The following is a 15,032-nucleotide window of genomic DNA, read 5'->3' as shown; positions in this document are numbered from 1 at the left end:
CAAAAGTAATGTGGATGAGGCCTCTGGATTGTTAAGGTTTTGTATCCTTGTGAGGATAAAATCACTTGCAAATAAGATTTTTTTAAAACTTTGGATGAATGTGTTAATGTTGATACCTAGACACATAGAATGATATGAATAAAGCACAAATTGAGTGGTAAGCCTAAAATACTTTCACTTTAAATCTTTTCTGATCTCCCTTATTCCCCTTTTTCTCGCTTTTTCTTTCATGCCCCTCCCATCCTTACTCCCCTCTTTTTTTTTATTTACACTTTTTATTTTGAGATACTTGTACATTCCTGTGCATAAATAATGGACCTCGTGTACTACCCTTCATCCAGTTTCCCCCAGTGGCGGCATCTTGCAAAACTGTAGTGCAGTAGTGTTGATAATGACATTGGTAGAGTCAAGATACGGGACATTTTCATCACCACAGTGATTTCTCATGTTGGCCTTTTGTGTCCACACCCACTCCCTCCTTCATCCCTGACAACCTCTAACACGTCTTCCATTTCTGTAACTTTGTCATTTTGAGAATGTCATATGAATAGAATCCTACAGTGTGAAACCTTTTGGGATTGGCTTTTTTTCATTCATCATATTTTTCTGGAGATGCATCTGGGTTCTTGTGTGTGTCAGTAATTTGCTCCCTTTTCCTTGCTGAGTAGTGTTGTACTGTATACGTGGAGCACTGTGTTTAACCATTCACTAGTTAAAGCACATCTGGATTTTTACCATTTTGGGTTATTACAAATATAGCTGTAAACATTTATGCACAGGTTTTCCTGGAATGTAATCTTCCTTTTTCCAAGGTAGATGCTCAGGAGTGTAATTGCTGGCTCATATGGTAGTTGCCTGTTTAGTTTTTTAAGAAACTGCCAGAATGTTTTTGGAGTGGCTCTACCATTTGACATTCCCACTAGCAGTGTGAGAGTGAATACAGTTTTTCTGCCTCTTTCTGGATTCCTATTCTTTCATTTTTCCCTTGCTTTTGTCTCCCTCCCCCCCACCCCCCAACCAGGACATCTACCGTGGGTAGGTGTTTTGTTTTGTTAGCAGTGTATTTGCTTATCTTGCCATGAAGGTAAAATTTACCTCCTACAAAAAAATTTTTTTATAGCTACAAAAGCGCAACAGAGTTTGATTTTGATAAGGATAAATATGACATCAGAATTCCTGAAGATTTGGATGAGACAACAGGGAAGAAGGGGTACAAGAAACAAGAAAGGATGGACCAAATTGCCCCTGAGAGTGACTATTCCCTGAGGGTATGTATTCAACTCTTTCTGGACATGGGAAAATCAGCAAATGATGGAAATTACATTTTCTGCTTATGTTATAAATGCTGTCAGTGAAAGTATCTCAGAACCAATTTATTTAACTTTTCATGAGCGCATTGGTGGTTGTATTTGGCTCAGAAAATGGTTTTTTAACTGCAAAGTCATCAGGTCTAATAGCACTTGTAGTTCTTTCACTGTGTGGTTACATTATTTGAATTAGGAATCCTAGAATCAGTATGTCCTATGATAGCCATAGTGATTGATTCAATCAAAAATACCAATTGTTTTTTAATATATATATATTATATATATAATATATAATATATTATAATATATATCTATAATATATATACATATATATAATATATATATAATGTATCCTGTATTTATAGACTACAGATCCTGTGTATTAATACAGTTTTGTGATAAATACCTTTGACATTAGACCTAGAAATGAATATGTTTTTAAGATTGAAGAAATTAATAATCAAATAACAGTAGGATATAAAAAGAATTTTTTTTTATTCACTGTGATAAGACATATAATACTGACTTTTCCCTTTACCTTTTGTGCTGAGATTATTCCATAACCCCAAGCTGAGGATACATTTGACATTTCCAGGTTTACCATGTAACTTTTGGAGATCTTAACAGTTACAATGTAAGATATTTAAGTATTCCTTGATATACCCCAAAACATTATTGAAGTACGAAAATCTTGCTCACTTATGAAACAGGTCCAGAGGCAGTCAGAGTAGATGGTGTGGCTCAGGTCATGATCTCAAGGTCATGGGATCTAAGTCCTGTGTTGGCGCAGAGCCTGCTTGGGATTCTCTTTCTTCCTCTCCCTCTCCCTTTCCTTCTCCCTCTCCCTTTCTTCCCTCTCCCACTTGCGAGTTCTCTCTCTCTTAAAAAAAAAAAAGAATTGAAAATGGGTGCCTGGCTGGTTCAGTTGGAAGAGCATGCAACTCTTGATCTCAAGGGTCGTGAGTTCAAGCCCCACATTGGGTATAGAGATTAAATAGATAGACAAACTAACTTAAAAAAAAAAATTGAAAACACATTTAGATTCCTGCTGATTGTTACAACTCAATTTTGAAAAAAATTGAAAATAACTAAGCTTATTTACTCAGCATAAGTGTTGGTATATTGTTTATGATATTTTCCTTTTGAAGTATATAATAGACCCTTTTGTCTGTATTAGATTTTTTGTCATTTTTGCCTAAATAAAATTTATTGCTACTTTTAAAATATAATAGCAATCAGGGCACCTGGGTGTCTCAGTTGGTTGAGTGTCCGACTTCCACTCAGGTCATGATCTCACACTTCGTGGGTTTGAGCCCTGTGTCGGGCTCTGTGCTGACACCTCAGAGCCTGGAGCCTGCTTAGGGTTCTGTGTCTCCCTTTCTCTGCCTCTCTCTTGCTTGTGCGCTCACTCGCTCTCTGTCTCTCTCTCAAAAATAAATAAACATTAAGAAAGAAAATTTTAAAAATAGTAAATAAAATATAATAGCAATAGGGGTGCCTTGGTAGCTCAGTCAGTTAAGCAACTGACTTTGGCTCAGGTCGTGGTCTCACGGTTGGTGGGTTTGAGTCTCATGTCGGGCTCGGTGCTGACAGCTCAGCCTCCTTTGGATTCTGTGTCTCCCTTTCTCTGCCCCGCGCTTGTTCGCTTTCTTTCTTTCTCAAAAATAAACATTAACAAAAATTAAAATGTATAGCAATATATATATTTGACAGAAGAGTCAGAAAATATAGTCCCTTTTTTTGTACATTTGTGCATTAAAAAAAAATTAAAATGAGATCATACCACATGGGCCGTTTTGTAACTTTTTGAAAAGTTTATTTGCAATTTAATATGGCATTTGTATAGGTCAATAGATTGTTTTCTGCAAACCATTTCTCTGGCTTTAGTATATTGAGTTTCATTTTTAAAGAAGAGCAATCAAATGTTAACCAATAACAGCTTTATAGTCTATATTGTTGAAGAGTTCATGGGTCCTTTATCAAAGCGAGGTCATAGCTTTCTTCCTAAGTACATATATCAGTAAAGTTGAACACATTTGTGGGTAATTATTTGGAAAAGACAGATATTATTGTGTGTCTTTTCAGGCTTACTGCAGTATATTGTATCTAAAGCCAAGAATGCAGATAATATTACGTGGACAGAAGGTGAAGACACAGCTGGTTTCAAAGAGTCTTGCCTACATTGAACGTGATGTTTATCGACCCAAGTTTTTAGTATCCTTTATCTTCCTTTTTATGATGCCATATAAAGACACATTAATAAAGTGTATTCCTCTTCCCCCTTTCTCCCTTTATTCTGGTATGGAGTCCTCTCCAACTGTGCCCTTTTTTATGCACTTTGGGATTCATTAAAAAATGACTTAGAAAGGATGATTTGAAGGAAGTGAGGTGGCATGTTCAGAATTTTCCTTAACATTTAAGACTAAAACAGTGAGAATTACATTTGGATTCAACTGCAGAAATAAAGACCATTATGGGATCATGATGTATCACAGAAATAGACTCATCAAAGCTTATGAAAAAGTTGGATGTCAGTTAAGGGTAAGCTATAGATCTGAAAATATCTTTTGTAAAGTTAAAATACCATGTTACTGGGTCAAATGTGAAATAACATGCTTTGTGTAATAACTTTTAAGTGTCAGTGTGTTTAATGATGTTGGTATGGCACTTGAACTTAAAATACTTTTGTATTTCCCATTTGGTCCAAATAATCGTACGAGGGGGACAGAATATTTTATCTCTGTTTTACAGTTGAGGAAATTGGGGCCAATAAGTTAGGTAACTTGCCCAGACCTAAAATGAGTATGGATCTTAGGCCCGGATGCAGATCTTTTGACTGCATCTGGATATGGATCCGTGATTATTTCTGGGATGAAATTGGTTTTATTTAGTCCTGACTCAATAGCCAGAAAAACAGGATCATATAGGTGAGTACTTCTCTGGAGTTAATTCCTAAATATATTAGGCCTTCCTCCTAAACCACTTCCGTGGTTGTAGAATTCAAGTTAGGGTGATGAACATTACCCACACTATGCTTGTTTGTTCATCCTTAAACATGTTTTCACAGAAAGGTTTTTTGGGGGTGTATGTGTTAAGAATTGAGTGATAAGTGCTGAAAATCAAGTTTGTTAAAGGTTTTATGTCTAGGCATATTTTGTTTTCCAGTTCTATGGTTTTCATTTTCTGTTCATCTTATTTCATTCTAAATTCTTTGTAGAATGATGTGAGCTCTACACAGTATAATAGTGTGGGTTTATCTTCAATATTATGTAATAAGGGTTGTAACTCTGTTACATGTTTTACATCGACACAAGTTCCGAATATAGCATTTTTGCAAAAGTAAATAAACTTTGTTGGGCTCTTCTTGGTAACCACTAATTTCAGTCAAAAAATAAATGTAGAGGGGCACCTGGGAGGCTCAGTCAGTTAAGCATCCAACTCTTGGTTTTGGTTCAGGTCATGATCTCATGGTTCATGGGATTGAGCCCCTTGTTGGGCTCTGTGTTGGAGCCTGCTTGGAATTCTCTCTCTCTCTCTCTCTCTCCCCCCCCCCCGCCCCTCCCCCAGCTCATGCTGTCTCATTCTCAAAGAAATAAAACATTAAAAAATAAATAAATACAGAAATATGGCAACCATGATATGCAGTATCAATCACATTTAAAAAACTAATTTTCATTTATAATCCAACTAGTAATTTTCAACGGAAGTATTCTATAATTAAAGTCACTAAATTTCACTGGTAATTGGAAATTCATTTTTGGTAAGCCTTATTTCTCAGGTGCTTTGGTTTTCAAAAGAAACCGTGTATCTGTGACAGAATGTTAATTATTTTTTTCTTTTATCATTGATGAAATGACCAAAGTAAGGTACACAGCCCATTTTTCCAACCCAATTATGTTTGCATTGTGTATAATTTCTGGTTAAGCTTGACCTGGTAAAAAATAGGCTTTTACAGCCAACTTTTATTTTTCTCTACCAGGTGATGGATTTGCCTTATGGTATTTGCATTCTTTGAACTCAATAAACAGTTTTTAAATAGGTGTCAGATATTTGATAGGATTTGCCATGCTAGATGATCAGAATAAAAAGATGATAAGGTACAGAGCATGCTCTCAGAGCTCTTTCTGGTGAGGGGACTGTAGTACAAGTCGGAAGCATCAGAAGAAGCTTTTTGGAGAGCATGGTGATGGAGTCTTAGTTGATGTTATTGTGTTGAAAGTCTGGCAAGGGTTTCCCAGGCAGAGAAAAATATCTGCCCAGGAAGGGAAAGAGGCTTCTGAGAACATGACCTCAGTAAGGGAGTAGTTTGCTCTGCCTGGGGGCAGATGTTAAGTCGCGAGAATAATGGGAGAGAGGCAAGAAGATGAGGCTCGAAAGGAGGCAAACAGGACCCACACATTGAAGGCTATTGTGGTTTACTGATCGAATGAGACAAACCACTGATGGTTTTGGTAGAGTGGGATTATGGTTAGTTTTGCATGGTTTCTTCTATAGTTGCTCTGTTTATGAACATTTTCGCTACGTAAGTTATATATTCTTCCACTTTTTCCTTTTGTAGACTCTGCTACAATTGTGAGTAAAATACACTTGCTGATCACACATAGGTAATCAGAATATGTGACTCATATACTTTGAGTTCAATATTTTAGCTAGTAGCATTTTTAAAATAACTTGACTTCAACTGACCTAGGTTTTTATTCCATCACCATTAACAACTAGATGTGTAACTTTGGATAAATGATTTTAATTTTTATCTAGTAAACTTTTGGCATATTATTGCTAGAGTCTTTGCTAGTCTTTGTGGATATAGAAAGGAGTTAGTTGTGGTTTCTGCTATGTAAGAAATACATCCCAGTAGAGGTGGTCTGTTTCTCTTGGATGAAATACATCCCAGTAGAGGTGGTCTGTTTCTCTTGGATGAAATCGGGGGTAATACTTGTCTAAATGGATATTTGACAACAGTGAAAGTGTTTTGGAGGAAGGCTCTAATATATTTGGGAATTAACTTCTAGAAAAGTAAAATTATCTACGAGACACTACTTTTCAATTGAAATTTTCTAAGAATCATGACATAAAATGTAGAAAAATGTTTCGTACAAATGGTAAATCCTTGTGGAAGGGTAATCATGTTGAGTATCATGTCTTATGCTTAAAACACTGATTTTATTTTCTTTTTCAGGCAAACAACATGGGTGTTGGAGTGGTGGGAATTATAGAGTGTAATTTCCTAAAGCCAACTCACAATAAACAAGATTTTGACTATACTAATGAGTACAGGTATGTTACCTATTTAAGTTACTGGTTTTTTACAGTTTTAGAAATACTGTCATAACTTTTCCTTAGCTGAAAATTTTTTTTTCTGTCTTGTGGATGTTTTTATAGCATAGAACTTTAAGGAAATTGGTAGGTGAGAGGCATGGATAGAACACACATTTAACCATCTTCTCCCATCCTAGGAATTGTACTCCATCACAAGTAGGAATACATTCTCTCCTATCTTTATTGATGAAGTATTTCTGAGCTTTGTGGAAAATATAGAGGGTGTGCTTGCTTTCTTGGTGTCAGCATTTATTATGTAATGTCCTGACACTTGGTGCTTATTAGTTGGGAACTGTAAGGTAATTTTGTCCTATGAGCCTTAGACAGAAATACTCTTATCTTTTAAGAGTGGTTAGAAGCCATAGGATGAATATGACCATCAATGTGACTTATAACTTTAGGAAGCACAGTTTTCCTATTGAGCATATATAACGAAATAGAATGTAAACATAGGAACATTTGTGATAAAGATAATGCAACAGGCCCTTTATTCAAATAAATACAACAGAAATAAAACAAAACAGAAAGTGGAAGGAAGAAAATAATAAAGGTGAGAGCAAAACCAGTGAATTAGGAAACACACATATAGAAAATCAATACACATTCAGAATTCACTCCTGAGGCAGATCCTACTCCTGTTTTTTTTAATGAGGATAATTTAATGTAAGGATTATTAACTAAGATAGTAGAGGGTGATTACCAGAAGGGGTAAAAGAGGACAACAGGTATCCAGAACTAGCAGATATGAAAGACGATTACCTCGTGGTTAGAAAAGAATAGACACGGGGCGCCTGGGTGGCTCAGTTGGTTAAGCGTCCGACTTCAGCTCAGGTCACGATCTTACAGTCTGTGAGTTCGAGCCCCGCGTTGGGCTCTGTGCTGACAGCTCAGAGCCTGGAGCCTGCTTCAGATTCTGTGTCTCCCTTTCTCTCTGCCCCTTCCCCACTCATGCTCTGTCTCTCTGTCTCAAAAATAAATAAAAACGTTAAAAAAATTTTTTTTTAAAAAGAAAAGAATAGACAATAAAGGAACTAGGACAGGACCCCCCCCCCCCCCCCCAGCAGAGATTCAGACAAACACAGGAACAAGCTACCTGCCATGGTAAGAAACTTGATAGAAGGCCTGGCCAGCGCTGGTCTGTAGATGTGGTCCACTGTTGCCAGAGGGTGTGGGTGTGCTGGAGCTGTTCTGTAGAGGAGACCTGTCTTTGCCCAAGGATGTGGGCACACTGGAACTGGTCTTTGTTGCTGGAGGTCGTGGGCTGCTGGGGGCAGAGCATAGCTAGAGAACACAGCTTAGAGCCCCTCTGGGGGGCCACTGGACTCTAGTCAAACAATAACACCACATACCAGAACATGAAGGACATGTGTCCTGCTATCATCATCTAGCAAGTTCATTGCCCTGTTAATCCAGTTTAACATTTTTCAGGCTGCCGAAGGATAAATATTTACACCATCAAGTTTTAGAATCAGAAATCTGAGCAAAGAAGACTGGATTTGAAGCTGAGAGACAAGTTCATAACAGAAAAAATCAAAAAGCTCAAAGTTTGTTCTTTGATAAGAGTAGTAAAATCTATAAGCATCTGGCAATAAAAGGGAAAAAAAGAGAAAATAGCAATCATCACTATCAGAAATGAAAAGGAGGACATGACTACAGATCTATGGACACAAAAACATCAGAAGAATAATATGAACAATTACTCGCCATCTTAGATGAATCGGGTACATTCCTTTGAAATTGAATCAATTTTTAGAAAACTTACAACATACTATGAGGGCACATAACTTTGTTAGTCAACTCATGAATATATTACAAGAAGGGAAATTTATGTTGATTCCTCTCATTATCAAGATATAAAAATCTTAATTAAAATAATAGCAAATACCATCCAGTGATATATATAAAAAGAAAAATTAATACATTAAAACCAGTTGGAGTATATTCCAAGATGACATGGGTAGTTTTAATATTCCAAAATCAATGCAGTTCACATTGATGTGAGAAAAGAAAACTCTCAGAGGTTATTTTCATAGCTAAGAAAAAGTACTTGATAAATCACAACACAAATTTGTAATTTAGAAAAAAAAAGGGACACTTACAAAACGATTAATGGAAGGGCCTAGTAGCAATTAGGAGCATGTACACAGAACACCAAGCATCATTCCTACTGGTGAATTATTGATAGCTTTACCCTTAAGGGTGAAGATGAGACAAGGATATCTGCTATCCACCATTCTTGAATAATAAGGGAAGAAAAAGAAGTGAAAGTTACAAGGGTTGGAAAGGAAGAAATAAAACTTTCCTGTACAAGACAGTATTAAGTATATAGAAAGTCCAAAATAATCCACAAATTTAGAATTAATAAAGTAACAAGTTAAGTACTATGTAGTCTAGGGTTGCTGGATAAGAAGTATTCAGAAATGAGTGTATTTGTTTACCAATGACTAAAAACCAGAACATGAAATTTTTAAGAAGTCCTACTAAGTATCAAAAAAATCAAGTACTTGATTTTGGGATAAATAAAGTATGCAATATACACATTGAAAACTATGAAATATTGTGGAGTAAAATTAAAGCCCTCAATGAGTAGATATACCAAGTTTAAGAGTTGGAAGGCTGAATATTATAAAATGTCAGTTTTTCTCCAAAATAATTAAATATAATTCCAGTTTTTAAAAAAAATCCCTGCCAGTATGTGTTGCTGTTGATATTAATAGGCTTATTCTAAACTTTATGTGGAAAGTCAGAAGAGTCAAGGTACTTAAAGACAATCATTAAAGAACGACAAAGCAAGAAAACTTAATACTATTAAATACCAACACTTACAAAGCTGCCATTCACCAAGTGTGGTATTAATGAAAGGATGAACAGTCTAGTGAAATGGAGAAGCCCAAAATAACCCCCCACTTTTTATACATTCGATGACCTGATTTGTGACAAAGATTACATCATAGTGTAGTGGGAAAATGATCATCTTTCCAAAAATGCTGGGTGAATTGGCAGTTTGTATGGATAATATAGCTCCTGCCTCAGATGTAGCAATAAATTGATACCAGATGGACTTTAGACCTAAATGAGAAAGACAAAAACAGAAAATGGAAACAAGAAAATTTTCAGAACCAGTAGTAAGCGGGTTTTTAAAATAAGATGCAAAAAGTATTGATCATAATGGGCAGAAATGGAAAAGTTATTTAAAATGAGTAAGAGCATGTAGGGCAGTTGGCACTCTCGTCATTGCTAGTGGGTATGAGAATTGATCAGTTTTGAAAACTGTTAGATTATCAAGTAGAGCCAAACATCAATGCACACCCCTGTGACCCCGCAGCTCCACTCCTCGGTGTATTCTCAGCAGAAATGGGTGCAGTCTTCTGGACTAAGGAATAGAGGTGATGAGAAAAAGGGACGAAGAGGGATTGAAAACATGAGATCTAGGGAGGGGATATATCTGGGAGAGAAGATGCATTTTCATTTGAATGCTTATGTGTTATGTGATCATGGAGGAAAATTTAGTGAGAGATAATGGTTGGGTATAGAAATATCTGATTCAGCCTGCCAGTGTAGAATATGAAATTTCAAATATCAAGTTTGAAAGCTTTATTTTAAATTTAGAATGTTACACTGACTGTACCTTGTGAGTGAGTAGGTGCTGAACTCAGGTGATTGCTTAAGGATGGCCTTAGCGTTCTTTATCTCAGTAGATCCCATTGATTTGCTTTTTATTAACGTCTTACTGGGGAAGAACGGACAGTCTTAATTGTGGGACAGAAGCTATTTTGAAGTATACTTGCTCGTAACGATTGCCTACATGTATTCTGACTTGAAGCTTGTATTGGTTGGGGTTGGAATTCAGAGCCTGCGATTCTCCCACTAAGTGGTCTGCAGCAGATTTTCCCAACAGAGGACACAAAATACTACTATTTGTGTCTTCAAAGATGGTCCTGGCTCTGGCTCTGCTCTAGGAACTTTTTTTTTTTTTTTTTAATGTTTGTTTATTTTTGAGAGAGAGAGAGAGAGAGAGTGTGAGCGGGAGAGGGGCCGAGAGAGGGAGACACAGATTTTAAAGCAGGCTCCGGGCTCTGAGCTGTCAGCACAGAGCCGGATGTGGGGCTCAAAATCACGAACCGCGGGATCATGACCTGAGCCGAAGTCGGACGCTTAACCGACTGAGCCACCCAGGCGCCCTCTGGGAACTTCTTAATGTCCTTAAAGAAAATTGCCACAAGAGCCTTCTTTATTCACTGTACCTTTGGGAGTCATCATCCCTTCTCCCCCATAATGTCCACACAATCATTACTAGGTTGTTTGTGCTTTCTCTGTATTTGACATAAATGTAATCTTTATCTTTTTTTTGTTTTCTTAAATTGATTTTATGATTTTCTTTCTTAAGGCTGACAATAGCAGCACTAGGAGAAAAGCTGAATGATTACTGGAATGAAATGAAAGTCAAGAAAAATTCAGAATATCCTCTAAATTTGCCAGTTGAAGATATTCAGTACGTACATGAAAAAATGTCAACCATTCTAATATCAAGATGTGATATGGGGAGGGTAGTGATTGCACAGTGTTCACAAACTTTTGACTAACCCATAGTCAGATGTAAGTTCTACAGCTCCAGTCAGCACACCATGAAATGAACCAATGAATATATACATTTATACATCATGCACGCAAAAGATGCATGAAATAGTGTTTACCCAAATGTTACATGCTGATACTTATTTTAAAAATGCAAGTCTTGCCCCACTATATTGATTTCATGATCCACTAATGGGTTGTACTCATTGTTTGAAAAACCTTCGTCTTTTGTAATAGGATCATGAGTCTAAAGCAGACCTGAATTTCGATTGTAATTCTGCTTAAATAATGATGCAACATTGAACATATTACTTGGCCTCTTACAAGTTTACTTTTTCACTTGTAAAATGGGAACATTTTAGTAACACTCATCTCCTAGAGTTATAAGACTTAAAAATATGCCAGACAAGCTGGTAGCACACACTACCAGCTCTATTTATGACTAATAGCTGTGTACTGATGGAAAGATGACGAAGATGTGTAATGAAGAACAAAAAGATGCAATTCAATGTATTAATTTCCCGTTTTATTTTATTTAGTTTTTTAAGCATAGAAAATTCTGCCAGGGTTTAAAAAAAATGAACAATGGTAGGTTCCTAAAATAAGAGACTTGTATTTACTTTATAAACTTCTACATTATTTGAAGTTTATCTAACTATAAATGCATTTTTAAAAAACTAGATTTAAAAAGTGTTGGTAGAGGGGCACCTGGCTGACTCAGTCAGAAGGGTATGCAACTCTTGGTCTCGGGGTTGTGAGTTCAAGCCCCACGTGGGGTGTAGAGATTACTTAAGTAAAGAATACTTAAAATAAAAATAAAAAGTTATTGGCATTAAGGTGAAGTCTTCATTTTTTTTTAATTTAAAAAATACTATTTTTTAGATGTTTATTTATTTGAGAGAGAGTACAAGTGGGAGAGGAGCAGAGGAGACAGAGGATCCCAAGCAGGCTCCCTGCTGATAGCACAGAGTCTGAGTTGGGGCTTGAACCCATAAATCATGAGATCACGACCCGAGCCAAAATCAAGAGTCAGATGTTTAACCAGACTGAGCCACCCAGGTGCCCCAGTCTTCATAGATTAAATGAATTGTTAATAAATAATTGTTAAATGTTAAATGAATACCTACATTATTCATAGGATCATTGCAATTTTCAAATGATAAAACTATGAAGCACTTTATAAAGTAAAAGAATATGCACGTAGATATTCAGAGATATGCTATAGTAGAGGCTAAAAATGTAATACAGTTATTAAAATTGCTTAAGTTATAGTAATAGCTTGTCTGTTTTCTGTACTTGAGTGTTTTGTTGTGCTAATTAATATACTAGATTGGACATTGCAATTGCTAACTTAATATAAATTTCAAAACAAGGTGTTTGCAATATTTTGAGTTTTTATTATCAGAGAACAAATTGAATAGTATGCTTTTAAGTAGGACATTTAAGTCTCTCTTTTTTTTTTAATCGTTTGTTTTTAAGAGAGAGAGAGTGTATATGTATGTGTGTGCGCGTGCACCTTGTGTGCTGGCTAGCGGAGGAGGGGCAAAGAGAGAGGGGGAGACAAAGGATCCAAAGCGATCCAAAGCAGGGTGTATGCTGACAGCAGAGAGCCTGGTGCAGGGCTCACACTCACGAGCCATGAAGTCATGACCTGCGCCAAAGTTGAGCGCTCAACTGACTGAGCCATGCAGGTGCCCCAGTCTGTTGAAATTGACCTGTTAGCTTTAATCTTTTGAAGGTAACAAAAATTGTTGGCTTAAAAATTTTAATTTGCTGTATGACAAGAAGTACGTCATGGACATTTCGGGGACAGATTAAATAATCAAGGCATTTTGCTGTGGAAACGATGTAGAAGACCTAATGAAGTATACTTAGCATCCATATTTTCATGCTAATATTATGTTTTGTTACAGGAAACGTCCTGATCAGACATGGGTTCAATGTGATTCCTGTCTAAAATGGCGAAAATTACCAGATGGAATAGATCAACTTCCAGAAAAATGGTATTGCTCCAATAACCCTGACCCACAGTTCAGGTACCATATAGTTGGTATACCCTTTTTGGAAAGGCAGAAAGTACTGTTCAAGATGTATGAATAGGCGCTGGTGACGTGTTATTCCCATGTGATTTTTCTGACTAGAAATTGTGATGTTCCAGAAGAACCCGAAGATGAAGATGTGGTGCATCCTACTTATGAAAAAACCTACAAAAAGAAGTGAGTGTTGAGCTAACGTACGGTAGGGAAATAATACGCAGGTTAGCACCAGCGATGGGTCTGCAGCATTAGTTGATGTTTCTCCAAGATCATGCTCGTACAACCCGAAGAAGACTATGACCCCCAAAAAGACTTTGTTGTGGATGCATAATATCGGGTGCTTTTTTTGGTTTGTTTTTTTTAACAGTATAGTGTGGATATCCACTCTTTTTTACCTGCTGTTTATTGCTGTCCTGTCTACAAGATAGTTTGCATACAGAATAGTTTGTCTTTTAGGGGCCACACACAGATGAATCATAGAGTACTGCCCAGTATGAGCTTAAGCCTTAATAGGGAAGGTGAGGCATGTACGTATTACTGACGAGAAGTTGACAAGTATCATAAAAGGCACGATCCAGTCCTGTTGGGAAGCCCATAAGGAGAGACGACCTCTCGCTGGGGATGGGAAGGGAAACCCAGATGAGGAAAATTCAAGGAGGACATCTGTATAATATGCCTTAAAGGACGGGTAGGATGAGAATGTATAGGAAACAGTGATTCGTTTGGCTTTAACTAGAGTAAATATGTGAATGGACACGATGGAAAATAGAGGTGGGAGGGAGAAGCTGGGTAATGAACGATAGCCCTGGTGAACTTCCGGCTAGTGTACCACACGCAGGGGCTGAGTTCATGCAGAACTTCCAGGTTTTGATATAGAGTGCACTGTTTTTGAGGGTAAATCCAGCAGCAGAATTGGGAGTAAACAAACCAGTTAGAAGCCAGTTGTGGTGTTCCTACTCAAAGGTCAGAATAATGCTGGTCAGGATGGAGAACTTGAGGCAGACATCAGGGCGTTACTGAGATAAGAGGTGGAAAGTATTTCCTGCCTAAGGCTTACCACTGATGATAATGAAATTGAAGCAAAGTTCAGTGTACTTATTTGAGTGACTCAGGGAAATGGCAAGTATGTCAATGGGAAGCAATTGAAAAATAATAAATTTACGTACATTTTCATCTTTTTTTTCTTTTTTTCTTTTTTTAAGAGACAAGGACAAATTCCGGATCCGACAACCAGAAATGATCCCTCGGGTAATGAATTAAGCCTTCCATTTTACAGCTGTGTCTTACGTTGGGTAGTGGTTAGTTTAGCAAACATTGAGTTTGAAAGCTTGCTATTAAAGCTGTTACACAACAAATTGAAGTGGTTGTGTTCATTCATTCATTTCACATAACTCCTTTTATTACACCCCTCCTTCCTAACCGAACAACTTGATTCAAACTGTTCAGTTTTGTTATTTTGTGGGGCATCTTCTGAGGGAAGGGAAGTGGTTAAGAATCTTACTGTTCCATAGGCAGTCAGGGAAACTTCCCAGGAAGCCCTGGGGAGCCATGTTCTAGTACCAACCTGGAGCGCTACAGTGTTTCTTTCTCTTTGTGGACCACTCTTCCTGGCCCTTCCATCTCTTTCTCCGTGCTTAATGGTGGTTAAGGAGCATTTTCTGAGTATGTGGGTAGGGCGCTGTGCTTCTTGTGTAAGAGGCTTTGGTCTGCTGCAGAATTGTATGTTTGCTTTTGATTGCATTGAAATATTTTCTTAGGTAAAGGATGAGGGTTTGGAGGTGACAACAGAACTGGG

At 37.1% G+C, this 15,032-nt stretch overlaps 1 protein-coding gene across 2 annotated transcripts in view; it reads left to right on the top strand.

The window, feature by feature from the left end:
- Positions 1-15,032, top strand: part of MORC3 (MORC family CW-type zinc finger 3) — a 41,725-nt gene that overhangs the window by 14,224 nt on the left and 12,469 nt on the right. For both annotated transcript variants that reach the window (XM_053220578.1, XM_027041639.2), the window contains 8 exons: positions 1,121-1,268; positions 3,393-3,521; positions 3,729-3,848; positions 6,487-6,584; positions 11,014-11,118; positions 13,115-13,237; positions 13,343-13,417; positions 14,440-14,485. In XM_053220578.1, coding sequence (XP_053076553.1) covers positions 1,121-1,268; positions 3,393-3,521; positions 3,729-3,848; positions 6,487-6,584; positions 11,014-11,118; positions 13,115-13,237; positions 13,343-13,417; positions 14,440-14,485 — 844 coding nt within the window. The remainder of the gene's footprint in view (positions 1-1,120; positions 1,269-3,392; positions 3,522-3,728; positions 3,849-6,486; positions 6,585-11,013; positions 11,119-13,114; positions 13,238-13,342; positions 13,418-14,439; positions 14,486-15,032) is intronic.

Source organism: Acinonyx jubatus, chromosome C2, assembly GCF_027475565.1.
Source record: "Acinonyx jubatus isolate Ajub_Pintada_27869175 chromosome C2, VMU_Ajub_asm_v1.0, whole genome shotgun sequence".
NCBI classification, from domain to species: Eukaryota; Metazoa; Chordata; class Mammalia; order Carnivora; family Felidae; genus Acinonyx; species Acinonyx jubatus.
The sequence above is the reverse complement of the archived record's forward strand: the minus strand, read 5'-3'. Positions and strand labels throughout refer to the sequence as shown.